Here is a 27932-nt window from a genome sequence, read left to right on the forward strand (position 1 = left end):
TGCCATTTTCCAGCCGCGCTCCCACAAGGGTCTAGGCGGCCGTTAGAGGCAGAGCCGCGAAAGCTCGGCTGGGCGGCCCTGCTGGGTAGTCGCGGCCGTGACAGCGGCTCCGGACAGGCTCCCCTTCCGCGCCCCTCCCGCCGTAGATGAGTGGAAGATGTCCGTGTCAGGGTTCAAGGCCAAACTGAAGTTTCTGGGTCTATCTTCCACAAGAACCAGGAGCCGCCAGCCCCCGCTCACGCTCCACTGCAACATGACTGTGAGGCGCCCGGCGGCCCCCTCGCGGGGCAGGGCGAGGGCAGAGACGGGGCGCCCGGAGTCCCAGGACAAAGGGGAGCCCGCCCCAGAGAGGCCCCGGTTCCCCGCCCCTTTCTCCTGCAACTGGCCTGGCCCCGGCCCGGGACTGCGGGAGGCTTGGGTGGGAGGAAACGGAGGGCGCGTCTCTCCGACTCCTGGCGTGGGGTAGGCTTGGGGGCTGTTGGCCCCTCTAGGCCTCCGTCGCCGCGCCCTGAGGTGGGAGCCCGCGACTGCCGGAGCCTTCTTGGGACCCATGGTCGCCCTCAGTCGGCCAGCCTGCTCCGGAGACCGCGACAGGACGGTGCAGGGCGGCTCCGGCGTTTTTTGAGCTCAGGCAGGGAAGGGGAAAGACCTTTAAGATTTTCGGTGTTTTGGCTGGGTGCAGTGGCTCACGCCTGTAATCCCCCCACTTTGGGAGGCAGAGGCGGGCGGATCACCTGAGGTCAGGAGTTAGAGACCAGCCTGGCCAACATGGTGAAACCCCGTCTCCACTAAAATATACAAAAATTATCCGGGCGTGTTGGCAGGCGACTTAATCCCCGCTATTTGGGAGGCAGAGGCAGGAGAATGGTTTGAACCCGGGAGGCGGAGGTTGCAGTGAATCGAGATCGAGCCGTTGCACTCAAACTTGGGGGATAAGAGGGAGACTTCTCTCAAAAAAATTTTTTCTTTTTTTTTTTTTTGAGGGAGTCTCACTCTGTCACCCAGGCTGGAGTGCAGTGGCGCGATCTCGGCTCATTGCAGCCTATGTCTGTTGACAGTCCACAGGATAAAGCGATTCTGCTGCCTCAGCCTCCCAAGTAGCTGGGATTACAGGCGCCTGCCACCACGCCTGGCTAACTTGTGTTTTTAGTAGAGACGGGGTTTCACCGTGTTGGCCAGGCTGGTCTCAAACTCCTGACCTCAAATGACCCACCTCTGCCTCCCAAAGTGCTGGGATTCCAGGCGTGAGCCACCGTGCCAGGACCCAAGGCCCTTAAGTTTTAAGCCTCATTCTTCAGTCAGGTTTTCCTTGCTCCCGCGTGTTCAGCCAATTGGTTTTAAGTTTGTGTTTAAGGAGAAAATAACAATGAAAACGGACTCCTTGATGGAGGAAAGGTTGGAATGCAGCCTCTGGTGCTGTTTGAGTGATCCCTCTCCCCCGGGCCTGGCTGCGCACTGCTGTGTTCTGGAAAGGCGCATTGTATGGTAGATGCTGCAGGTAAGAGTCCTGTCCAGGTGCTCTGCCCTCTTTTCCTTTCAGGCTTCTGTATCAGCTGTTTTTCCCTTGTAGAATGTGCCCCTGACCTGTGCCCCTGACCTCCACCGCTTAACCCTGCCCAACTCGTCTTTACGTGTCTGACCATCAAGGCTCTTCTGGGTCATATTGAGTTCATGCTGATATTTTCCCTTCCTCCCCTCTTCAGTCCTTTCTATTTTTGCTTTGGTCATGTTCTGCTATATTCTGTAAGCCTTTAAAAAAATTCTTTTATGGTAGCAGGGGAGAATATTTTGTAATTATGCTTTGGGCTTTTTATCTTCCACTCAATAAATGCTTGGTAAATATTTGTTTTATTGAGTATATGACCCTATTCTAGCTATGTTGTGCTTGAACAAAAATCTTAACTGCCCTGTAAGTTAACTGCTAAGAATTTGTCAAAAGTACAGAGATAACATCCAGAACTTGCCATGGATAGTACAAAAAGGTCTCTAAGGGCTTGATGGAAGTCTGTAAATTGACTTCATGTGAAAGACGTAAGAAACAAAAATATGAAGCATGACTGGAGAGCCGGAGTGATAAAGCAAGGGTCTCTTTCTCCAGATCCTTTGTAACAGTGTTATGTGACCTCTTCTAGAAGATCATTCTGAAAGATAATGCCAACTTGGAACCTAGGAAATCACCCAGTGGGTTTCTGCAGGTAACGTGGTTCAAATCCTCATCAGCACCTTTGTTTTCTCTGCCTCAGTTTGCTTACAACTATGTTCTCAGTAGCTGTAATTGCTGTCTTTGAATACTTAAGCATTTGTTTTAGATCACAGGGGTATATGTGTGTTTTTATTTTACCAAGTGTTAGAATTTTTACTCTGCTTTTGTGGGCTCTGCGTTAGTTACTTGGTTGTTTAATTGTAAAATGATTAGCAGGGAAAACTGTGTGTGTGTGTGTGTGTGTGTGTGTGTGTGTGTATTTTAAGGTTCTTTTGTTGTCAGAGCACTTAGAATTTTATTTTATATGGTAATTCTGTCAGTTTACTTTATTCTCCAGCCCACGTTTATTGAACAGCAAAGTATGAAAGTAATGTGTCCCATAATCAGCCTTCAGAAGAATTACAACTGCTGTATGTCTGAACTTTATTTTCTTTTCCTTTTTTTTTTTTTTTTTTTGAGATGGAGTCTCACTCTGTCACCCAGGCTGGAGTGCAGTGGTGCGATCTCATCACACTGCAACTTCCGCCACTGAGGTTCAAGCGATTCTCCTGCCTCAGCCTCCTGAGTAGCTGGGATTACAGGCACCTCCCACCCCACCCAGCTAATTTTTGCAGTTTTAGTAGAAACAGGTTTCACCATCTTGACCAGGCTGGTCTTGAACTCCTGACCTCGTGATCCACCTGCCTCGGCCTCCTAAAGTGCTGGGATTACAGGTGTGAGCCACCATGCCTGGCTGAACTTTCAAGAAGAAGTTTGTGCATCAAATTTTTAAAAATTGTGATGTCAAAAGATAGCTGTGTCCTACATTTGGAAAGATACAAACACTGAACATTCTGGCAGGCAGTTTTGCTTGCTGGTGCTTGAGATAGAGCCATACATTGGTCTCAGTGGGTTTATGGAGAAAAATAGATAGAGAAAGTTATTTCTAAATAAGACCAAAAAATCCTTTTCTTAAGCAGTGACAAGTAAAGGGGTTGTCTTGGTTAACCTTGAAATGTGTTGCCCTTGATTAAGACAGTTTTATGGTGGGGATGGTAGTGGTGATAAACTTGTTTGAAATTTGTCCACTTATAGTAAATTTAAACAGTAATATAAAAGTTATAGTAACCTTTGTGGTAGCTGTCACAGACAACTTCATCCTCACAGGCCTTAAAATTACCATAAAATTAATAGAATAGAGGAGAAACGAAGGACCTGAATAATTAGATGCTTAGATAATTGTTCTGTGTTTTCATAACCGGTGAAAAAGAGCAGTGTTAGAAGCACTTAAACATTCTATGTAAGGAACACTGCCTGAATTTATATTGCAATTTTTGAGCACCATTCATTGTTTAAAAACTGGTATATTGTAGGTCATATTTTAAAGACAAATAGAAAACTTTTTTCAAGATGGATATAAAGCTTAACCTTATCAAAATTACAAAATTTAAAGCATATGATTGAAAAATATTAATGCATAGGTTTAAATATTGGTCATCATTTTAGATGTCTTTCAAAATAGATTGTCTGTTAAACTGAACAAACTTTGAACATGTTGTAGCGTTTGTGCTGAAGGTTAAGTTTCCTGGGGTGGTGGATATTTCATAATATGGATAACGAAACCTTATTTTAAGAAATTTAGAAAATTTTTGGGCAAAACTAGAAAATGTTACCGATAATTCTCCCACTCAGAAGGTACCACTATCAGAATTTTGTATTTTTGCAGTCATCTGCTCATCTCTTTTCTCCTGTGCTTGTATATGTTCCCTCTCCCTTGAAAAATCAGATTTTTTTTCTGTAAACTGCTTTTTCACTCAACAATATTGTAGACCCATGTCGCAACTTACTCCTCTACAGTGGCTTCAGCTATTGTGTGCTTTCTCCTGGATGACTATACCGTCTAGTCAGTCATGTTTCCTGGTACTAAATACAAAGGAGGGGGGGATGTGTGTGTGTGTGTGTATTTTTTTCTACCTTAACTAATGCTTTAGACATCATTAGGTAGAGCTAAATCCTTGAAACCTTCCAAGTGGTGGCTTTCAGTTCTCATTGCTGAATTGGTTTCTAGAGATGGAACAAATTATATTGTATGGAAACTTTCTTTTTTTTTTTGAGATGAAGTCTCGCTCTTGTCGCTCAGGCTGGAGTGCAATGGTGTGATCTCTGCTCACTGCAACCCCTCCTGGGTTGAAGGAATTCTCCTGCCTCAGCCTCCCAAGTAGCTGGGATTACAGGTGCCTGCCACCATGCCTGGCTAATTTTTGTATTTTTAGTAGAGATGGGGTTTCACCATGTTGGCCAGGCTGGTCTCAAACTCCTGACCTCAGGTGATCCACCCGCCTTGGCCTCCCAAAGTGCTGGGATTACAGGCATGAGCCACCACGCCTGGCCTTTTTTTCTTCTAGGTACCAGCTTTTATTTATCAGTTTGGTAAAAATGTTAGAAAGTGTGCAGTAAAATGGGCATTCTCACAGTTATGGCACAAAGTATAATTATCTTTGACTTTCTAGGAAGCAGTTTGGCTTTGTAGAAACTTGCCTAACCTCTCCCCGTTGAGGCAAGATGAATTCTGACTACCCCGAGGTGGCCGACCTTGTCCCTGTGATTCCAGATCTCCCAGAAAAAGAGGTCTAGTCTCAGAGAAAACCCAGATTTTCTTGGCTTAGCCCACCTTGACAGCTAATCACTGGAAATGGGGTGGGTTGGTAGAGTCCTTTGGTCAGATTTTGTGTCAAGAGAGGGAGGTGGAAAGATGGGAGGGAGGTAGCAAAACTGGCCTGAATGGAACTCTGTAAGTTAAAATGGCAAAGGGATGTTTCTTCCAAGGAAGAAATTCTAGGGAAGGAGGGAAAGTTGAGGGGAAGGCAGCAGTTCTCAAAACTTTGGAATCAGGACTCCTTTACATTCTTAAAAATATATTGAGGGCCCAAGGAGCTCTGGTTTATGTAGGTTATATCTATTGGTATTTATCATTAGAAATTAAATCAGAAATATTTTAACTATTCTTTAAGAGCTCACCACATATTGTTATAAATGTTTTTATGTAAAAATTTCTAAACCCAAAGTAGCACAATCTTATATTTTTTGCAAATTTCCTTGATGTTTGGTATGTCATTTTCATCTGCATTCAATTTATTATGTGATATTTGCTTGAAAAAATGTGAACAATGTCCAATCTCATACAGATAGCCATTTTAGATCATTGTGGATATATATATATATATATATATATATATATATATATATTTTTTTTTTTTTTTTTTTTTTTTTTTTTTGAGACAGGATCTTGCTCTGTCACCCAGACTGGAATGCAGTGGTGTGATCACAGCTCACTGCAGCCTCAGTCTCCGGGGACTTAGGTGATCGTCCCACCTCAGCCTCCAGAGTAGTTGGGACTACAGGTGTGTATCACCACAACTGGCTAATTTTTTGTATTTTTTTTTTTTGTAGGGACAGGATTTTGCCATGTTGCCTAGGCTTCTTTTTTGATACTCCATCAAAACTTGGTTTTTCTTGAACTTTGGATCTTTTACCCTCACATGATATTAGAACATCATGCATTGGTCATTTAGAAAATAATAGTTCACTGAGATCTTCTACATGTTGATATATTTGATTATACAGTATCAAAATACATTCATCAATATCACCATCAATCTCATCACAATACTTTTGGAAAGCAATGGTGGATATAAGTTTTCTAAAATTCTAATTTTTTGTTCAGAAGCTTGAATTTTTTTATTAGCAGTTTTATTATTGAATTTTATTATGGCCTGTCTGTTGTTTTTCTTGAAATGACAGAATCTCATTTTTTGAGAAAATGTCTCCCAAAAACCCCAGTTGAAATAACATTGTTTGTCAGTACTCCTTTCAAGTAAAAATGATATTCCATTAAAGTGGTTAATTCACTTCACGACTTAGTCACATGAGGGTTTTTTCTCAGGCAGTCTGTAGGAATGCTCATGTGTGCTTCCAATTTCATCACTTGAAATATTAAAAAGACATATTCAAGGATTAAGATGTAGTAAAATTTTCACTGCTTCATCATAGACATTGTTTTTATTTTTGAGACAGGACCTTGTTCTGTCACCCAGGCCGGAGTGCAGTAGCATGATCACAGCTCACTGTAGCCTCAACCTTCTGGGCTCAATCCTCCTGCCTCAGCCTTCCAAGTAGCTGGGATTACAGGCACGCACCACCATGTCCAGCTAAATTTTGTATTTTTTGTAGAGTTGGGGTTTCACCATGTTGGCCAGGCTGGTCTCAAATTCCTGACCTCTGGTGATCCTCCTGCCTCGGCCTCCCAAAGTGCTGGGATTACAGGCGTGAGACACTGCCCGGCCTGCCCTTCCTTTTCAAACCTTTCCTGTGCATAGTGAAGAATACCATGATTACTAGTAGTTTGGTGTTACTGCCTTTATTTGTGCTAAAGTGCCAGCATTTTTACCCACTATTGTATTTGCACTCTTACAGCAAATGCCACCATGTTAGTATTCCTGTTAAAATAGTTTGGACCTGGGCACTGAGGGCCCCATTTTGGGAACCATTGAAATAGGTACTTAAACTTACTATATATTATATCTTTTCATCTACAAGATTTTTAAAAACATAATTTCATTTAATTTTTTCTGTAATTTTTAAAATATGGTTTTGAAGAGTTTCAGTTCAGAGCAACACGTATTTTATTTTGCTTATGCTGAAGTTTACTAGACAAATACTGACCTAATAGGATGAGGTCCTAAATATACTTGCCGTTTCTTTAGGGAAAAAAAAACAAAAACCCAAAACTAAAAACGTAAAAATGGTCCATATGGTGTAGTCCCAATGTATGCTGAAGAATTTGAAGAGGAAAATGCAATACTCAGTAAGTGCTGTTCTTTATGAATGGGATTAATTCTGAACAGTTTCTTTTAGCCTGTAAAGAGATTTGGGACACAGTAAGAGAGGAATGAGAAGAATGAGAATATAGTAAAGTAAACCATTATTGAAGAGATATGCTGTTAATGATGTCCTCTTTCATTACAACTTGTTTTTTTCTTTTTCCTTTTCTTCTTCTTCTTCTTCTTCTTTTTTTTTTTTTTTTTTTTTTTTTTTTTTTTTTTTGAGACAGAGTCTTGCTCTGTCACCAGGCTAGAGTGCAGTGGCACAATCTCAGCTGACTGCAACCTCTGCCCCCCTGGTTCAAGCAATTCCCCTGCGTCAGCCTCCTGAGTAGCTGGGACTACAGGTGTGTGCCACCATGCCTGGCTAATTTTTTCTTATTTTAGTAGAGACAGGGTTTCACCATGTTGGCCAGGATGGTCTCCATCTCCTGACCTTGTGATCCACTCACCTCGGCCTCCCAAAGTGCTGAGATTACAGGTGTGAGCCACCGTTCCTGGCTAACTTGTTTTTCTTAAAAGAACCTTCAGTAAATATTTGGTTTCTGTGGCCTCAGCTATAATTCAGATTACAGTTTTCAAAGCAGTGTTTTCTAAAGTTGTTTGTGCAAAATTGTTTTCCATGACTTGAACCTAGTTGTTCTGAAGCTAATATATAATAATAATGGCTTTTCCCCAATTTATAATAGAAAACAGTACAAAGTAACAGTCTATTAGATGGGGGATGGAAGGAGAAGGGCAAGGGTTGAAAAAGTAACTATTGCATACTATGCTCACCATCTGATTAATGGATACATTTGTACTCCAAACCTGAGCATCAAGTAGTATCCCATGTAACAAATCTGCTTATGTACCCACTAAATCTAAAATAGATGTTGAAACAAAAGTTTTTCCATATCAGCAATAATTGAATTGAAGGTGTAAAACTGTAATAAAAATTGAGACACTACAAAGTATCTTGTAGTTAAGCTACAAAAAAAAAAAATCCTAAAACCATCTATGTAGAAAATTTTAGGAATCGATCTTAAAGGAAATCCAAATAAGTGGAGAATTATCATGTTAATGGATGTGATACATTAATATTAAATTACATTATTTTTCCAATAAATCTAATATGGTCATTGATTTTAAAATGTGCATAGAATATTAATTTTTAATAAATAACTTGGTTAATTTTTAAAAATGCAGAGGGTTGGACTTGCCTTATCAGATATCGGAACTTATTACAAATATATGGGGAAAAATGCAGTAACTGGTGAATTTTTCATTTCCATTAAGAAATACTGGATCTGGCCGTGTGCAGTGGCTCACGCCTGTAATCCCAGCATTTTGGGAGGCTGAGGAGGGCAGATCTTCTGAGGTCAGGAGTTCAAGACCAGCCCTACCAACATGGTGAAACCCCCTCTCTACTAAAAAAAAAAAAAAAAATTAGCCAGGTGTGGTGGTGGGTGCCTGTAATCCTAGCTACTCAGGAGGCTGAGGCAGGGAGAATCCCTTGAACCTGGGAGGTGGAGTTTGCAGTGAGATTGCACCACTGCCCTCCAGCATCGGCGACAGAGTAAGACTGTGTCTCAAAAAAAAAAAAAAAATGCTGGATCTCACTGGCAATGGAAAGGGAAAGGAAAGTTACTGATGGCAACATATTACTAATGGTAAATAAGCACATGAAAGGATACTCAATATCATATGTCATTAGAAAATTGCAAGCCAAAACAATGAGATGCTACTACATAGCTATTATAATGGCCCAAATCCAAAATACCAACACTACTGAGTGCTGGTAAGAACAATGAGCAGAAATAACTCTTATTCATTGCTAGTTGGGATGCAAAATGGTACATCCACTTTGGAAGACAGCTTAGCAGTTTCTTATGACACTAAGCACACTCTTAGCCTATGATTCCATAATTGTGCTTGTTGGTGTTTGCCAAATGAGTTGAAAACTTATGCCCACACAAAACATGCACACAAATGTTTATAGCAGTGTTATTCATAATTACCAAAAGAGAAACAACCAAAGTACCTTTCAATAGGCAAATGGACTAACACTCTATGGTGTAGCCATACAATGGAATATTAATCAGTTCTATATAAAAAAAAAAAGAGCTATCAAGCCACAAAAAGGCATGGAAGAACTTTAAATGCGTATTACTGAGTGAAAAAAGCCAATATGAAAGCCTACACACTATGTGGTTTCAAGTATACGACATTTTGAAAAAGGCAAAACTGTGGAGACAGTAAAAAGATCAGTCATTTCCAGGGATTCCTGGGGAGGAAAGAAAGGAGGAATAACTAGGTAGAGCACAGGGGATTTTTAGGGCGGTGAAACTATTATTCTGTGTAACATTGTCATGGTGGGTACATCTCTGTTAAAATCCATAAAATGGACAACACAAAGAGTGAACCCTAATATAATTATGAACTTTAGATAAAAATAATTTATCAACATTTTGTCATCACTTGTAACAAATGTAACACACTAATGTTAAAAATACCACAAGATGTTAAAAATAGGAGAAATGGGGGTGGAGTGAGAGAGTCTACAGACAGGCACTTTAACTTTCACTAATTTTTGCCTGTAAACGTAAAACAGCTCAAAAAGTAATGTCTATTAATTTATATATATATATATAAAATATATATGTGGTTACTACAATGTCTTTTTGAAATTAATACACAGTGAGAGATTGTGTCTAAGAATTGACATGGTCTTTAATTTGAATAACAACATTGAAATACAATATTAGTATATTTAACTATAAATTAAGAAAATAAATTTTTCATATATGAATTGTTTATAACACTTTATTGAAATAACACCCACATCAATCCTCATCATTTCTGAGGCCCACATAATAATTAAAGGCCTCCAGCAGGTCCAATTTCATTCATTCATAGAACCAATGAGTTTCACTCTTGCAGGCCATGAGTAGCAGTTCTTCAATGGACAATGAGATCTAGAAAGAGAAAGATGTGTTCTATTTATTTGTGACTAGTGTCCTAAGTCATGGAGACAGAATCATAGGCTTGGAAGTAGTATCATCTTCCAGGTTACTGTGTAACTCACATTCCCAAGGAACAGACTGACTGGCAAACACTTTGGTCTCCATCCTTGGGATTTCTTCTTCTCCTCTACATTTTGTTTCTCTTTCTCTTTTTTTCTAAATCATTTTTTCTTTTTCCGACCAATGATGTTTGTCCTTTTGTCCTAGGACTGGATCTCATTTATCTTTCTGGGAATAGTGCCATCTCTAAAGACTCCAGGTTAACCCACTTCATATCTAATCATTCCAGTCTAGATACTAAATATTGCAGTGTCAGTCAACATTCCCAGGGCCAGATCTTACCTCACACCTCAGGGTCATAACTCTCTTGACTACATTGGGTTTTGTCCTACTTTCATCATTATTGGCTGTGTGTATTTTGTCCTATCCTGGGAACAAGGAGAGGAGTGAAGAGTTTTCTCTTGCATTTCAATATTAACCCTACTCCTGCATTCTTCCCAGAAAGCCAGGAAATACAATGCCAATGTTTTCCATTCAGTTTATATTTCATGTATAATTAACTTTTGTGTTGAACATGAATAAACTGAAAATTTCTTGAAATAGAAACAATTTGATATAATTTTGTGGGTACAGCGTATACAATCCGTGTCCAACAAATTACTGACATCTAAACTTGTTATAGATTTTTTGTTCCATCATGTACTAATTCAGTAATTCTATTGCAATAAAACTAACATTTGTTTGTTAGTTATAATTCGTTCTTGGTAAGCCTTTTTCTGTGTTTTGCTTATGCTTCCATTATCTTCTAGATGAGCACTTTTGTATATCTAATTTAGAAGCATTACATTAAGAACAGTAAGAGAAAATCCTTTAATCTATATTTCCGCTTAAAATAAGATTGTAATAACATGTGCTCCACCACATATAGATGTTCACAAAACATAAGCAAGTGTGAATATTTTTTCATAACCACTTATGAATAGAAGGGCTCCTATTACATGCACTGTAACGAATTATAAAGTCATAAACACATAATCCTCAAAGTAGCAATAGGCAAATCAGGGAGAGAAAGAGAAAGAGAGAGAGAGCACAATGTTGCTCCCAGAAGACAATGAATTTATTGCTACCACTGAAGAAATTTTTGGAAGGGATGAAGCTTTTTGCTAACATGTACAATAACAACTGCAAAAGGAATAGGACCTGCAATCTTCAGTTGAATCAGTCTATTTATAATCTCATGTAAGATTGGTAAAGACAAAACATAGGTCATGGCTTTCTCATCATTCATTAATTCACCCACTCATTCAAAACACAAATAGATGCATGCTATGCTAGACACTGGGGATACAAATGGTTACAACAATCCCTCAAGTTTCTCAAAGCCAGTGGGAGAAATAGGCATATAAACAACTAATATCATGCACTCTCATAGTGGACACTTGAAGACTGCCTAATGGACTGTGGGACTACAATATAAGATACTGTCAATTTGTCCTAAGAAGGTCACTCACGGGGAAGTGAAGACTGAATTCCATCACAAAGGAATAGTCAAATTTTCCAGGCCAACAGGGAAAATGCTATTCCAGATGGCAGGAACATTGTGAGCAAAGTTAAGGATCAAGGAAAAAATATAAGTATGAAGAGATGACAGTAGAGCCACATTATTCAGTACAAAGGGTGGGGTATTTGGTGGAGAGAAATGAGAATTAGGAGGGAGAGACGGACAGGGTCAGATCAAAAATGGTCATGGTCAACCTAAAACTAAGGAGCTTAGAATTTATCATGAAAGAAGTAGGAGTCATTCAAAGATGTTATAAAGTGAAACATGATGAGATTTGCATTTCAGAATCACAGCGCTGATAGTGGTGCAGAGGCTGGATTACAGGTGGGGATGGAGGAGCTGTGGTGGAGGCCAGGGTAGGAGAGAAAGGAGTGTGAGGAGTGGTGGGGTGAGTCGGGTGGGGATGGATTTCCTAAAAAGGTGATAGAGGAAGGGAGATTGGGTTGGGGCATTCAGAGGCAAAAACAGAAGGAAAAAAAATCTAAAAGGAAGGAGAAGTGATAGGCCTGTGTACCAATTTGAATAATACTACAATTATTTATTGAGAGCTCATGATGTACCAAACATGATATTTTAATCCTCACTACAATTAATTTTGGAAATTTTTAAAAATTTTCTCAATTGATATTCAGAGGAGTTAAATCGCTTATTGATGGCCATGCCAATTTCAAGTTAAGGGATGAGGTTAAAACTAAATGCTACTAGATACAGAGCTGGTGTCCTCTCAACTATATTCTTTGGCCCTCTTAACTGGATCAGCAACAGGGGAGAGGGCAGAGACTAGAATAGCTCTTCACAGTTCTCTGGATCTGCTTGGATGCTGACCAGTTTGGAGGAAGAAGATGAATTAAATGGAGGTAGCTGAGGGATATCCAGGTGCAAAAGGTAAATAAGCAGTTGGATACATGGGTCTGAAGAAGGATCCTGGTGACACTGGTTGGTAGAGGGACCGAGAGCTGAAATTCACCTGCAGTAATTGTTACTCTGTGTCTTCCTGTTGCATTTATGGGTCAGCTCAATATATCTTTTCCTCTATCTTTTAAAGTTAGAATTTACAATACCTACCTAATAGTTACTTCCTGAAGAGTAAAAATCTTCTGTATTAGTTTTTCATTGGTCGTGTTATTAATGCTATCTTCAACAAATATGTATTCATTAACCATTGGGTGCATTGTGCAAATTACACCACACTATTTGATAGAAAGGATGAGGTCTCGTCTTGCTAAATAGTTCTAGTCATCTCCCTTTTATAGTTTCCTTTACTTTGTCTTAAGAGCAAATTATTTTTCTGTTCATTATTCATCTTATTACATGTTCTTTTTGCTTCACTTTAATCTTTTTTTGCAGGAGAAAGATTATAAATAAAAACATCTATATATAACTATAAAGCTTACACTCATAGCTGGCACAGAGTTTTTGCAAAAGCAAAAAGATGAACACTTTAGCTCTTTTGTAGGTATGATTTTGAGTTGAGATGGCAGGAAAATTAAGCCACACCCCCTTTCCCTTTCATCTTTGTCATTGACCAATGGGCTTGGAGCATTAAGGCCACACCCCTATTCTGCATTCTACTGGGGCCCTGGTTACGCCGCCTCTGTCCCAGTCACACAGCTGCCTGGTAGGTGACTGGAGGCGTTGATTAGTGCTTGCTGGGATTTCGCTGACGTGGCCCCAGCCCTGCCTCCCTACCCACCCCATGATGGCAGAAGAAACTCGACAGAGCAAATTGGCTGTAGCCAAGACAAAGGTAAAAACGCACCAGGTCATCACCCCCCAACCCAGCCACAGATCCCCTCCGATGACAAGACCACTGCCAGAGTCCATACCACTCCTGAGGCACACCGGACTGGGCCCCCCAACCCCGGCGCCTCTGGGCTCCACCCACCAAAGTCTTGTCAGTCAGCCCTGCCCCTTCAGCAAGCAGCCCAGTCCCTGCCCTTGCCAATCACCCTAGGGTGACTTTGGGTGGGTGACTCCTGGGGATTCCCACTCCATTACTGGGCCCTCACCTCCTGCCACGCCAAACTCGACCTCCCTGGGCTCTTTGGGCTCGTGTCTCCAAGGACCTCAGTCCCCCAGCCCCAGGCCCTGTCCTCGCCAGTCATCCCTGGGTGACTTTGGGCTGGTGACTCCTGGGGCTCCCTGCTGCACACTCTGCCCTCCTCTCCTGCTGCCTCAAGGAGGACCTCCCTGGGCTCTTTGTGCTGGCATCTCCAAGGAGCTGGGTCCCAACCCTGTGTTTCCCTCCCCCTGACCAGGAGGAGTGGAATGTAGTGATGTCACAATCCACCTAGGAACTGTCATTACTGCAAGACCAGCCTTTGATCTTATGACCCAGTCCCGTAAGCGTTGTCACCCCATTTCTGATTCCTCTGGTCACAGCACAAATTTCCAGCTGCAAAGGGAATGGAGATGATGGGACCTAGGAGCAAGAGGTTTCAGGCTGCCTTACTCCCTTAACATAGACATTGACAGTGGGAAAAGCCTACACTTGCCCCATGAGCTCAAAAGGTTCACAGTGTCTCTGGGTGGCAATGGGAGAATTGGTTTGGTTTGGTTTTCTCTCAGGCTTCTACTTTCCAGAGAGATTTCAACATTCTTTTCTCAGTTCTCTCTCTCATATTCTAATTCTCCATGGTTCTGGGACCAGGCTGCCCTTCAGTCAGTGGTCTCTGAAGTGAGATTTGCTCATCTTCTGTGGAATAGATCTTGGGAAACTGAACTTGACAGTTTGAATCTTCCTGATATTATCTCAACCTTGGGAACTTTGAGTGCCACAGGATAAATGTGGGACATCTTTCTGAAGCATCAGTTTCCCTTGATTCTCTTGAGATCAAGAGAAAAAACATGAATGTACTTAGGGATGACAGTCACATAGGTTTCTAAGAGTATACCAGACTTCTCTCTGAAATGAGACTTGGTTTGTCCTCTTTCTGATAAATTCCAAGATTTAACAAAAAGGCTGCCTTCTGCCATGAGGACACATTGATATAAAAGTTTGAGAGGTACTGGTGCACTTCTTCACACTAACAGACGTGTGAGAATGTCTGACTCTAAACCACACGGCATACACTTCCTGCCTGCTTAATGTTTACTTTTCTACCTCTGCCTCTGGTTTTGGTCCCTGGCAGCTGCTGATTCTTGGCAAAACCTCAGAGCTTGGAGTCAGAAGACTGAGTTTCAAAGTCCCAGTATCGCCTTTTTCTTTTTTCTAGCCATGATATCAATCCCTCTCAGTCACTAAATGATTGTGACAACAGCTTGTACTGTTGTTGCTGTCATTACATCAGATGGTGTCTAAGAGTATTTTGTAAAAACTATAAAGGAGGATGTGGCTGTAGGGGCTGAAAGTTCTCATGAGTATTACTGCTCTTCTTTCCCACAGTTTAAAGAATATTGGCAGAGAAACAGCTGTAGAGTTACAGCAGGAGCAAAGAGGAACAGGAAAACAAATGGCAGTATCCCTGAGACAGCCACTTTTGGTGGTTGCCAGTCACCTGGGGATGTGAGTCTTGGCTGGCCAGGCTCCTGGGGACAGGGGGCCCAAGGGGCAGTAGAGGGTAATTGTTAAAATTGTGGATGGACTGTTGGGTACTGGTTAAGAATTCTGGGTTTGGCCGGGTGTGGTGGCTCACGCCTGTAATCCCAGCACTTTAGGAGACCGAGGCAGGCAGATCACGAGGTCAGGAGATTGAGAGCATCCTGGCTAACATGGTGAAACCCCGTCTCTACTAAAAAATACAAAGAAATTTGCCAGGCATGGTGGCGGGCGCCTGTAGTTCCAGCTACTCGGGAGGCTGAGGCAGGAGAATGGCGTGAACCTGGGAGGCAGAGCTTGCAGTGAGCCGAGATTGTGCCACTGCACTCCAGCCCGGGAGACAGAGCGAGACTCTGTCTCAAAAAAAAGAAAAAAAAAAGGAATTCTGGGTTTGAATCCCGCCTCTCCGCCTCTCCGTCTGGGAGGGATATGATTTACAGCAAGTTGCTCGAGCTCTTTGGGCCTCTCTTTTTACATCTGTATAACAGAGGTGGTATTGTTTGACTTCCATTTGTGAAGTTTAAATGAGATTTGTTATTGTGGTTTTTATGTTAATCCCTAGTACATAATACATGGCCTGCTGTAAACACCCAGGACACCCAGCATTGCTGTTTGATTTTCCTCATCCCCAGTCTCAAGGGGAAGCCAGGACAATGAGAAGAGTCACTTGCCATCAGGAGTCATTGAAATGGCCCCAGGGTGGGATGGTGGGGAGATAAGAACCATGAGAGAAGTTGGCACAGAGTTATGGGACAAAGGTCCAAGATAGGCAGAAAAGAAAATGTTGCCAGTTGATGGGGAAGAAAGGAAGTCAGAGGGCTCAGACACTGAGGGGGACAGAACATCTCCATATGCACTCTCATCTCTTGTAGTCAGCAACAGGTTTCCACGGGGAGGGCCCTACATCATCGGCTACCCTGAAGGATCTGGAGGTAAGAGGCTCTGGGTGAAGGTGCAGTGACCCTGCAGGCCAGCCCTCCAACCTCCTCACACAGAGGGGACTGGGTACTCCTTTGCCAGCTGAGACAGCCCACACACCCCAGCCCTAATGATTGTTCTCTCTACCTCTCGCCAAACTCCTGCTCTACCTCCTCCTCTCTGCATGCGCCTCAGAGCCCGTGCCAAGAACCAGCAGTAGTCTGGGATTCAAGGTCCATAAAAGTCAATGAACTGAAGAACACCATCGAATCTTTGGTAAGAGTTCAGTGGGGTCCCCTGATTCCATGCTGCCAATCCTGGGCTGGGTTTCCCCTTAGGGCCCTGAAGAAAGAGCTGGGGGCCCCTGGTGCCAAGGGTAAATAGGGAGCTGGGGTGCCCAGGCCTCACCTGGAGTGACCCCAGAGCATGCAGCGGGGCTTTTCTTTTGCTGCCCTCTTTGCCGACTCTCTCCTCTCCAGACATCCCTGCTCCAGTCCTTGCTACACGCGCCCTGGGGTTGTTGCCTCTCGGGGAATTGCTACCCTGACTGGTTGTCAGGGGCCCTGTATTTCTGCTGTGACTCAGTCCCTAATTTGATCTTCGATTCTGGACAAGCCACCTCTCCTTTTTGGGCTTGTGTTTCCAGAGGAGGTAGTGAGTATCAAAGGTCTCTGTTAGCTCTGAGAGTCCGAGATTTAAAGGCCCCCTAGAATGGAAGCCTCAGGGCCAAGGGCTCTGTCTGTCCTTTTCCATCCTATATCTGCTGTGAAGAACCATACCTGGCCCGTACGTGCTCAGTAAATGTTTATTGAATGAACGCACTTTCTAAATCACAAGCTGCCAGAAGGAGGGGCCTTTCTCAAACTCCATCTCTAGGGGTTTATGTTACTGTCCTCTCAAGAGAGTCCTGATTCAGACTTTGAGTTCTGTGGCTGTGGGCAAAAGCCAACAAAGACCCAAATCCTCTGTCCTTGGGAGCTTGAGGAGAGTTTACCGGTTCATGTTCCCATTATGTCTGAGAACTTTGCCTTTAAAATCTATTCCTGGCCCCTGCCTACCGCTTCCTGGTCTAGGGAATAGAGTTGAGGGGCCACCCTCCATCACCTTCATTTGACTCTCCCCACAGAAACAACAGAATAAAGAATTGGAACATCAACTGGAAGAAGTAACGTGATTTCCTTTCCTCGCGACATGACTGCTGGGTTTGGGGGGCACTCAGACATAGAGGCCTCAGTCTCATCTCACCCACTCCCAGCCTGGGGAAGAAGGCTCACTCCTCACATTCCACCCCATCCCCACAGGGCCTCTCATAACCTGGTCCCATGGGTGGGCCTGTCCTGGGGCATTGGTGGCATTCTGGGGGCATGTCTCTTGCTGTGCCATCTCTGCCTCCCCCTGGTAAGAGCTCTGTCTTCCTCTTCCTATAGGAAAAGAAAGAAAACAAGAAGAGACACCAGGCCGAATGGGGGCTAAAAGTGAGTGGAGGGTGTGAAGTTTCCTCCTGTCCTCCCGAGAATGTTTCTTTCCTTCTCTTTCAGCACTTGCTTTGTTTTTCTCCCAAAGCTTCAAATCGCGGTATTGAACACCGAGAAAAATGAGCTCCACACGGACCTGTGTCGGACAAAAGGTGTTCTCAGACACTTTGAAGGTAGGAATCTGGACACCCTGTCATCCTTCAACCTGGCACTTTGACAGGTCTTCAGGGGGAGTCCTTTGGGCCCCATCTCAACTCTCATTGCAGAAGAGTCCAAGGATCTGGCAGGCCACCTGCAATGCTCATCACAGTGTATTGGGGAGTTGGAGCGGGCTCTCTCTGCTGTCGCCACCAGACAGAAGAAGGATATCAGTGTGAGTTCAACCACTTGCCCTGTCCCCTGGGTGCCCGGCTTCACAGATGGAGGAGTGAGCCTAAAGGTCCCTTCTGCAGGATGGAATGTCCTGCCCAGAAGGCAGCATGGCCATTTCTCGCTGCTTTTGTTTATGGTTGTTAGAGGCAGCATGGGGCTGAGTCAGCTGCTGTGGGTGAGTTGGGGGGCACTGTGGGGAGTGAGCACTGGACACAGAGCTTGGAGGCCAGGTGCCTGCCCTGCCTTTACCTGGCTGTGGTCTTGGCCAGGTCCTAGGTGGGGTATTGGGTACTTGTACTGTGAAGGTACAGAAGAGTACCTTTAATATGTTACCATTTCTGTAGAGAGGGGAAATGTGTGTGCGTGCGCGTGTTTGTGTATATACTATGATAATAGACATAAAACATGTCTGAGAGGGTTCATAAAAAATTCAGGAGAGAGCAACAGGGTGGCTGGGAGATACTTCCTTTCTGTACTTTCTGAGTTTTGGACTATGCGAATGTATCATCGTTTCAAACAGTGCACATAAAGATTAATTTTCCCCTTCTTATCTGTGCCCCCACCCCCAGCAAGAAAAAAGGGCTTAGAGAATCAGATAGACCTGGTGTTCAAATCCCAGCTCTGCCTAATTGATTGATCTTAGGCAAGCACTTAACCTCAAATACTCCCTGTTTTTTCAAATACACAGTAGAGGTAATCATAGTAACTGTCTCCTGTGGTGGTTGCGAGGATTAAATGGGATTGCTAGCATGGTACCTGTTGAAGCACTCCATAAAGGTTCAAACAGTGGTAATAAGAATAGTAATAACAATAGCAATATTATCTGATCTCTCTGGGCCTCTGTTAGCCAGCTGTAAATTCAGTCTCTTTCCCTGTCCCTTCCAACTTTTCTGAGTTCTTTTAAAAACCAGACTACGGGCTTGGAAATGCCTTGATCTTTACTGACCGAGTTGTTTATTGAGCCTAGCCCTGGCCCTTTTAAGGGGCACTCTGTGGAATGTCCCAGGCTCCCCAGATCGAAACTTCTCACTCTTCACCATCCAGTTCTCGAGCCGCAGTAGAGAACTTAGCTGGTGGCGGTTAAAGAAATCCACAGAGGAGAAGGCACGGCTGAAAACACAGCTAACACGGGTGAGGTTTTGCAGAGGGAGGGATGTGGAAGGAAGATGACCCCAGGTGGCCAGGAGCAGGTGAGGACCAGTGACAGCCCTTCCCAACTTCTGTGCCCATTCTTGCAGTTGAAGGAGTTGCTGACCCAAGTCCAGTCAGAACGAGATCAATATGCTTGCCAAATAGAAGGAGAGAGGGCCCGGTGGCAGCAGAGTATGAGCAAAATGTCGCAGGAGGTGAGATCTGACCCTTCAGCCACCCCACCTTAGATAGGTCACTAGATCTTTCTGGGCATCTGTAAAATGAGAATAGTACAGCCAGAGGTGGTCATGGGTCTGGGCTTTGTGGGGATGGGGGCAGAGAGGGAGATGGGAGCCTGCCCAGCCACCAGTCCCTCTCTCCAGGGCCCTTTCCCTCTGTGCTTTGGGCAGATTGACACATTGAAAATCTCAAAAAATCTCTATACGCATCGGGTAGAGGAGCTGCAGTCCAAACTCAAAAATCAGATGGGTAAGATGGGGCTGGCATGACCTGGGAGCAGGACTGGCATCAGAGGGCTGTGGGGGTGGCTTAGAATGCCCTAGGGAGGTGGGTGGATGGAAGGGAGAGGGAGGCAGAGGGACAGAGGTCTGTGCCAGGAGACAGCAAGTCGTCATCTCTATGAGCCTCAGTGTCCCTATCAGCAAAGGGGGCCCATTGTCAGCCACCCACAGTTCTCTCTATCTGAAAGTGGCTTTGAAGACAGGCTACCATCCAGGTGCAAGGAATCATTAGCAGCGAGGCCAAGTTTGGGGAGCCTGAGAGGAGCTGTGCACCAAGAGGAAGGTTTTTGTTTTGTTTTGTTTTGTTTTGTTTTGTTTTGTTTTGTTTTGTTTTGTTTTGTTGAGAATCCAGAGGCCCTTATTGGCTGCTTCCTTTCTCAGCTGAACCCTTGCCCCCGGAGCCCCCAGCAGTGCCCTCTGAGGTGGAGCTGCAGCACCTGAGGAAGCAACTCGAGAGAGTGGCAGGAGAGCTCCAGGCCCAGGTCGAAAAGAATCAGCGCGCAAGTCTCCTGAACTGGGTCCAAGATCAGAGCCTTCGGAAGCAGGAGGAGAGGCTTCAGGAACAGCAGAAGAAGCTTCAGCAGCTGGCCAAGCCACAGAGCGTCTTCAAGGAGCTGGTGCGTTGCCCCAGCTGGGGAGCCTGCCCTCCTCCCTAGCCCTCCGAGCCTTTGTTTCCCCACCTCTAAAATGGGGCAGTGTAGCCCTCACGTGAAATGTTACTTCTAAAGGCACCTGTGAACCAGGTGGCTGTGGGAGAGAGGGGATGATTTTTCTAACCTGCCTCCACCCTTCCTGGTGCCATGGGAGGCAGACAGCAAGTTCTGGGGTCTCTAGCTGCAGTGGGTGGTTGCTGATTGCTTCTCTCTGTCCTGAACAATGAGAACAAGAGCACCCTGCATTTGGAGCAGCAAGTAAAGGAGCTACAGGAGAAGCTGGACGAGATGAAGGAGACGGAAACCTCCACCCCATCCAAGAAGGGCTGGGAGGCGGGCGCTAGCCTCTGGGGAGGGGAGGTGCCAGGCCAGAGGCAGCTCCAGCCTGGGGGCTGGTGACCACAGCACCCCCCAGGGCATTCCTGTGGCTGTTTCTTGCTTCCTGCCCTCTGAATTTTAGAGGTGGGTAGCCCTGGGCTCCTCCCAGGTCTGGACATCATCATCCCAGCTAGAGGCATGGAGCCCCCCAGTCACAGGGGAAGAGACAGTGGTATAACAGGCTCCTTATGCCAGGCGCAGTGGCTCATGCCTATAATCCCAGCACTTTGGGAGGCTGAGGCAGGAGAATCACTTGAGGTCAGGAGTTTGAGATCAGCCTGGCCAATGTGGTAAAACCTCATCTCTACTAAAATTACAAAAAAAAAAAAAAAAAAAAAATTAGCGGGGCATGGTTCATGTGCCTGTAATTCCACCTACTCAGGAGGCTGAGGCACGAGAATTGCTTCAACCCAGGAGGTGGAGGTTGCAGTGAGCTGAGATTGCAACACTGCACTCCAGCCTGGGCCACAGAGTGACACTGTTGTCTTAAAACAAAACAAAAAGACTCCTTACATTAAAACTGGATTCCAGCCTCCGTTCCGCTGGTCACCATTCAAGTACTTTGCATCTCTAAGTCTCTGTTTCTTTAACTTCAAAAGGAAGTTAGCATTTTCCCTACAGAGGTGCTGAGGATTAAATGAGAAGAGAGTGTGAGATTTGAGGCTGGGGAAGGAGGCATGGGGTTCTAGGAAAGCGAGGCAGTCACTTAGGCCTGGAGTAAGGAGACAGGGGTCTGGGCAGCCGACAGAGCCCCCACAGTGCTCTCGCTACCCTATAAATGGGCCCAGAATCTGGAAACCAGCCACCACGTACCCACACACCCAGGGTCTTCCTGCAGGTGGAGCTGAAGAGCCAAGAGGCTCAGAGTCTGCAGCAGCAGCCAGACCATTACCTGGGTCACCTGCAGCAGTACGTGGCCACCTATCAGCAGCTGACCTCTGAGAAGGAGGTGCTGCACAGGCAGTGACTGCAGCAGACCCAGCTAACGAACCACCTGCAGCAGCAGGAAGCTTGGGGCAAAGCGGTGGCCAAGATGGCCCGCCAAAAGTTGCAGGAGACCCAGGGGAGGGAGCTGCTGAGGATGGGGCCGTGAGGGGGACGACCTGGCAAACTTCGTCCCTTCTCACTCTTTCCTGGCCCCTTAGGAGCTCCTGGAAGCTGCCAGCAAGCAGAACCAGCAGCTAACAACCCAGTTTGGCCTCATGGCTCTCCCTGGAGAAGGTACGGGAGACCGCTCAGAGGAAGAGGAGAGAGCCCCAGGAGGAAGGGGGGACTGTTAGCAGCATAGGATTGAGGAGTTGGAAGAGACCTTTAGAACAGCTGGTCACTATGCCGACCGGGTGCCTGCACTAAGTCTGGCATCAGTGTGGTGACCTCCTGTGAGCAGGGGCCACCAAGTTGCCTAAGGATGGCTGAACTGGCCCAGGTCAGAAAGGGAGCAGGTCAGAACTCCCACATCGACCAGTAGTGGGAGTGTGCCTGGGCGGAATAGCAAGATCTTGATTCTTAAAAATAAAGAACAGCAGCTCATTCCTCTCTGGGGAGGGGCTGGCTCAGGGTTACACAGTGAGGGTGGAGGTAGAGGTGGGCCCACGGTACCTCCCTTGTTGGGTTGTCTGAGGACCCCTCTGGCCACCCCCCACAGGAGATGGAGGAGAACCTCGGCCCATGCCGAGCGTCCCAGAGGACCTGGAGAGCGGGGAGGCCACGGTGAGCCTGACTCCTCCTGCACCCACTTTGCCACCTTCCTCTATGGTCCCTGCAAGGCCCCTTTATGCTCTTAGATTCCCTTCCTTCTGATTTCTCTGGACCTTCACCCCTTCCGAGAGCCAGTGGTCAGACACCATTTCACCTGTGACCAACAGGTGCACTCTGAGGCCCCAAGGGAAGGGGCAGCGCTCCACCTCTCTGCCCCATTTCTTCTGTGTATGCCCCTACAAGAATGCTCACGTCTTGCCCTCAGGTGGCATTTTTCAAGGCCACTGGAGCCACTGCCCAGGAGGAGCAGGCATGGTTACGAGAGCAGGTGAAAGAGCAGAGGGTGTGCTGCCAGCGCCTGGCTCACCTGTGGCCTCGGCCCAGAAGGAGCCAGAGGCAGTGGTCCCAGCCCCAGGGACTGGGGGCGAGTCTGTGAGTGGGGAGACCCACCGGGCCCTGCAGGAAGTCATGGAGAAGCTGGCCCACGCCAGTACTCCCCTCCGCCTTCTCCATGACTTGAAAATGCCACCTGAGGGCAGGTCACTGCCGAGATATGACCACAATATTTTGGCTCCAGATCAGCTTTATGGACCACCTGGAGGAGAAGGCAGACCTGAGTGAGCTGGTGAAGAAACAAGAAATACGATGCCATCAGTGAGTGGGAGGCCAGGGCACGGCAGGGGGAGCTGCAGGGCCGTCAGAGAGGCCCCAGTGTCTGAGCCCTGTCCTCCCGCAGGAAAATCCATCACCTTTTAAAAGAGCCAGGGCGCCATGCCAAAGATGCGGCACTGGGAGGAGGAGATCATGAGGCTGGCCCAGGACAGGAAGGAGATGAAGGTAGGGTGTGCAACATCTCTGTGGGGGTGCGGGTGGGGGTGGGGGTGGGTGTGAGGGTGGGCGCAGGCAGTGGCATGACAGCTGAGCACCCCTCCCTCCAGGTGAAGCTGCTGGAGCTGCAGCAGATGGTATCGGGGCCTGTGGCAACTACAACAATGGGCACAGAAAATTCCTGGCCGCTGCCCAGAACCCTGCTGATGAGCCCGGTCCAGGAGCCCCAGCCCCCCAGGAGCTTGGGGCTGCAGACAAGCATGGTGGTGAGTACAGCCCTCAGGCGGGGTGGGCAGGCAGGAAGAGGGGGGCTCCCACTGTGCTCAGATCCCTGCCTCCCTCTCTCCAAAGATCTTTGTGAGGTGAGCCTCACCACCTCTGCGCAAGGAGAGGCCAGGGAGGGTCCTCCCTGTGACAACCCTACTGCACAACCGATCGTGCGGGACCACCAGGAGCACCCAGGCTTGGGCAGCATTGGCTGTCTTCCATTCTTTTGCTGGGCTTGGCTGCCGAGAAGAAGGAGATAAACATCATCATCATCAAAGAGCTGGCCAAGAAATTTTTAATTAAGAAACCAAGTTATGGGGTTAATCTCCGACACAATTCATTTCGTTCATTTGAATGTTAGAGCCACTCATGATTATTTGTGTTTCTAATTTATAGTTTAAGTTTATTTGTAAAAAGTTAAAAGAGAGTGGGTCTCTGTGGCTTTCACTGATGTTCACTCTGGCATCCTTTAGTATTTTTCTTTTTTAATTTCATAATTGTAGGTCATTAGCATGCATATCGAGTTTGCCCTTATGTGGTGGGAGTTCAAACACGCAAAGACTCACTCTTTGCAAAAAATTCTTCTCGTTGGTTTGGAATAGGCTGCCATACTTTTGTAATGTCATTGCGGCATGTATATTCATTACAGAATTCAGATAAAATTTGCCTATGTTCTGCTAGTGTTTGATCTAATCTTAATCACAGTGAGCTCTTCATTAGCTCCATATGTGCTTTGCCCCCAAGTGTGCACTGTTTATTACTTTGTAATATGCCACTATGAGTACTGACATTTAGAGTTGTTCAAAGGCCGAGAACTGGAAACAGCCTTTCCTCCATTTTCTGTGTATTGGTGATGGGAGTCATAACCTTTTGGGGGAGCTTTTTAAATCTCACAGAAGAGGAAAGTGGCCTGCTCCTGGCAGGTATGTGCAGGATAGAGTGTGTTTCATCTGTCCCGGTGCCAAGAATTAGCGCTGTATTATGGTGATTCCCTTAGGATTTGTATGTGCTCTGGGCTCATGAAGATACTGCATCACGAGCTGCAGCAGTTGTACTCTTTTTCGATGACCTAAAAAGGGATGATTTCTGAGGAATGAAAGGCTCCCATCATTGACTGTGGATGTGGAAAACCTTTCCTAGCTTAGAGCATTTGTATCTATAATACGTTTTAAAGTCAGAGTTCATGTTACCTGTTTTAATCACATGACTACATGCCTCAGTACACAAAAGGGCACTGGTTGGCATTCTTCTTAATGTATTTAGTGAAGATCATAAGAAATCCTTTACGAGTCCAAATGTCCCTGGAACAGGCATACAGGCTCTAGCCAAGAATGAATTAGAGTGAAGGAAAGCTGTGTGACGCCTGGCATTCCTCTCTGTCCACGGAGCTTCTTTGAGGCTTGAAGATTGATTTTACCATCTAGACCTCTCTGGCTAATACCTATTCGTCAACCACCTTGGTTACTCTGACATAGGAATTTACTTCTTTTCCTTGAGTGGAAAACACTTTAAAAAATAATAAGAAACATTATTATAAACTAATACGTGTGAGAGTACTTAGTTGAAACAAAAAGGAATTTTAGTAGACAGTATTATACTATCTTTGAAAATCAAGGAGAAATTTATGCAACTTAAAATGTTTACAAACTGCAGTGCAATCTACTGTTTGTGAATGTCGATGTATTATTAGGAAACGTGTCTATACAATCACACAGTTATATTTTCTCACAAACTTCTTTACGAAGAGTGAAATATGTTTCTGTACCTCTCGGTTTCAGTTAGGGACATGTTTTGTGCAATATGTGTGTGACTGTGCCTATGCGTGATGAATGAATGCATTTCAGTCATATATTGCCTAAATCATAACTTGATGATGCTTGGGAAAGACTCAACAGTTCAAAGTTCATGAAGTTCTAATGTCTGTGTTCCAGAACACATCACATTATTAGGACGTAGGGAGATATGTATGTGTGCTCCCTGGGGTGGGGATTTCTAGTTACTAGACCATCTCCAGATTTAGCATTTGGCATCCTCCTGATACTTCTATGACATTAACAGGAGAGCAACAATATGATTTAACCAATGGAATAACAGATTTGCTGGCATTCACTGAACGAGGGCAAATATTCGGTCCTTGTGACTTCAACTGACTCTTCCAAATTTTATGAATGTATCAATGTATTAGATAAACCCAGTTTCAGAATGATAAAGAAAAAATGTTGGACCAAATAATGCGGCTAATTAACAGTGGTACGATTTCTAGCCCGTGGGTTTAAAATGCACTTAAAGTCCTGTTCTTGCCTTTTATTTTCTGAACTTGCCGCTTTTGCATTCTTTGAGTTCAGTTTAAAGACAATTACTTTAAGAGCATTTTAAACCCTCGGGCTAGGAATCGGACCACTGTTAATTAGCCACATTATTTGGTCTAACGTTTTTTCTTTTATCATTCTGAAACTGGGTTTATCTAATACATTGATAAATTATTTCAAAGGTACTTTTATCTTTGAAATCACTTCACTTTTACCATGATGAATATCAGTGACTAGGAATGACCTTCAGATAGCGTTTAGCATCTGTAACCAATCTGACAATAATGTGTTCATCAGGTGCCTATGGATTAAATCACACACTGGCATATTTAAGCTGAAAGTCAGTCTGGAAAATAAATTTACCATATTGACTGAAATAGCACTCTTTGTATAGGTATTTGTCATATATTTAAGAAAAAGCTAAAAAGAATGGAAATTGTATGAGAATAACTTCCGTCTTTCTTCAAACTGCAAGCCGTCTTTTGCGATACCTCATTCAGCCGAGTATTTGTGCTCTTCCTCATTCAGTGTAAGGCAGCTCTCAGTTTGCTTAGAAGGCAACATTGGAAGGTTACAGTTCATCAGAAACATAAAATTTTAAAATGTGAGTTCCACTGAACACATTTTAATTTCTGCATGAAAATCAAAACACCAATTTGAAGATTGCAGTATGTAATAATTACTTTAAAAGTATTTGATTAAACCTGATAGATTTTCCAGAAATGAAAAAATATCAGCTCTAAAACCAAAGCTGAATTTTAGAAAATTTGAAAATGTAAATCAGTCCTATCCATAATATAGTTTCTCTAAAACTTTATCTTGAAGAGTCATTTTAAAATAATATAGCTAATAAAAAATGTAACTGCTATCTTAATGTTCTGAAATAAGTTAAAACATTTTAAAATATGAATACTGCAGTACAAAAGAAAGAAACGGTGGGAAGGAAAAGCAGAGAAAGAAATGCCAATTCCAGTCCAAAGCTTTATTTGCCAAGTTTTCTTAGAATGAATTTTACTAATTTATGAATTCTTGTAAACAGAATGTGTAATGGAAATACTGAAAGATTTTTCCCTAGAGTGGCATTATTGACTGCTGATGTGATGCTACTGTAATGTAATAAATTATTAAATTGTTTCAAAGTGTTGTTTTTGCGTTAAAATTTTATTTTGCCTTTCTTGAAAACTATAGTATTAAAGGTATTGATACTGTGCAAATGCTGGGCATGCTTGGCATGCCCACAAAATAAAAAAGTTATGGGATTTAAAAAGTTGTGGGGTGAAAAAGTTATGGGATAAAAAATATAAAAAAGTTGTGGCAAAAAAACTTGTGGGAAAAAAGTAGAAAAAAGTTTTACGAAAAGTTACAAAAAAAAGTTATGAAAAAGAAGTTATGGGATTTGTTTAAAAAGTCACGGAATAAAAATAAAAATTAAAAGCAGGCCCCTGTCAGCAAAGCCTGGAGAAGTGGGGCTGGAGTCTCCACCGCCACCATGTCCCTACCACCCCTTCCCAGGAACCCCTGTACAATTAGGGTAGCAGGACAAGACCTCTGTCTAATGGGGAAAGACAAACAGACCCTTTGCCACCTTGACCAGGGCTGAGTCCCTAAATTTCTGGATGATGATGATTGTTATTTAAGAGCCAGAGGCTGGTGGAGTTGGTTTGTTTGGAGGAGGCCTGATGGCCCCCTTACTCTCACCATAGCAACTTTTCCCTCAGGGGGACTCCCATCTTCTTATTCAGAGAGATAGTTGAGGCAGGAAAGTGGGGCTAACGGTGGACCAGCGAGGGCATGGGCTGCTGGGGTGGCCCCCCTTCCCCGGTGTACATACTGTGTCTGTGTAACATTTTGTATATTCCAGAGGGTAGGGCTGCCCCTGTATCATACCTAGCAGTGGTTGGAGCTGGCACATGGGAGGAGGTTCTAATAATTATTTGTGGCTGGGAAACTTATTTATTGCTAGCATAGGACAGAGGAAGGAGGCGGGGATGGGGTCGTGGCTCCCTGGTGATGCGACTCTTGTTTATTTTGCTTTTTATTTTGGAATAAATGGATTTAGACATACTCCTCGGCCTGGTGTGTTCGCGTTTCCCTCAGTGGGTCCTGGAGTTTGTGCCACCAAACAAGGAGTCCCAGAGTGTCTTGAGCATGTCCAGCTAGGCTGTTGGGGACCTTCCAGGTGTGTTACCTGTATGCTGCCTGGTGGCGCCTGGAGG

The 27932-nt window shown here is 44.5% G+C and overlaps 1 protein-coding gene and 1 long non-coding RNA gene across 4 annotated transcripts; one reads left to right on the forward strand and one right to left on the reverse strand.

The window, feature by feature from the left end:
* LOC134736628 (golgin subfamily A member 8S-like) lies at positions 1 to 26860 on the forward strand. Of its 3 annotated transcripts, XM_063639054.1 has the most exons (20): positions 13032 to 13375; positions 15014 to 15133; positions 16039 to 16098; positions 16280 to 16360; positions 17211 to 17249; positions 17512 to 17559; positions 17648 to 17732; positions 17826 to 17930; positions 18947 to 19062; positions 19170 to 19277; positions 19473 to 19551; positions 19965 to 20197; positions 20453 to 20514; positions 21277 to 21289; positions 21763 to 21835; positions 22260 to 22324; positions 22890 to 22966; positions 23049 to 23149; positions 23251 to 23406; positions 23492 to 26860. In XM_063639054.1, the coding sequence occupies exons 1-20, from the start codon at positions 13325 to 13327 to the stop codon at positions 23665 to 23667; spliced, it is 1848 nt and encodes a 615-aa protein (XP_063495124.1). In that variant the 5' UTR covers positions 13032 to 13324; the 3' UTR covers positions 23668 to 26860. The 3 variants fall into 3 exon arrangements, with proteins under 3 accessions (XP_063495123.1, XP_063495124.1, XP_063495122.1); XM_063639053.1 differs by lacking the exons at positions 13032 to 13375; positions 20453 to 20514; positions 21277 to 21289 and adding exons at positions 1 to 1498; positions 2133 to 2195 and having other exon boundaries at positions 17826 to 17932; positions 18976 to 19062; positions 19965 to 20200; positions 21760 to 21835; XM_063639052.1 differs by lacking the exon at positions 21277 to 21289 and having other exon boundaries at positions 13033 to 13375; positions 17826 to 17932; positions 18976 to 19062; positions 20453 to 20522; positions 21758 to 21835.
* On the reverse strand, positions 9850 to 13824 carry LOC134736630 (uncharacterized). Its single transcript, XR_010120736.1, has 2 exons — positions 13638 to 13824; positions 9850 to 10019 (listed from the first exon to the last, which is right to left on the reverse strand). It is a non-coding gene; the product is annotated as an uncharacterized lncRNA (long non-coding RNA).
* Positions 26861 to 27932: the final 1072 nt, after the last annotated feature.

Source organism: Symphalangus syndactylus, chromosome 5 (assembly GCF_028878055.3).
Source record: "Symphalangus syndactylus isolate Jambi chromosome 5, NHGRI_mSymSyn1-v2.1_pri, whole genome shotgun sequence".
NCBI lineage: Eukaryota > Metazoa > Chordata > Mammalia > Primates > Hylobatidae > Symphalangus > Symphalangus syndactylus.

Bases quoted from the DNA above. Each gene is read 5' to 3' on its own strand.
- LOC134736628 (XM_063639054.1), top strand. From the start codon at position 13,325: ATGATGGCAGAAGAAACTCGACAGAGCAAATTGGCTGTAGCCAAGACA. The intron at 17,733-17,825 runs GTAGGAATCTGG...CTCTCATTGCAG, and splicing joins TGTTCTCAGACACTTTGAAG to AAGAGTCCAAGGATCTGGCA. The intron at 17,931-18,946 runs GTGTGAGTTCAA...CAGGCTCCCCAG, and splicing joins CAGACAGAAGAAGGATATCA to ATCGAAACTTCTCACTCTTC.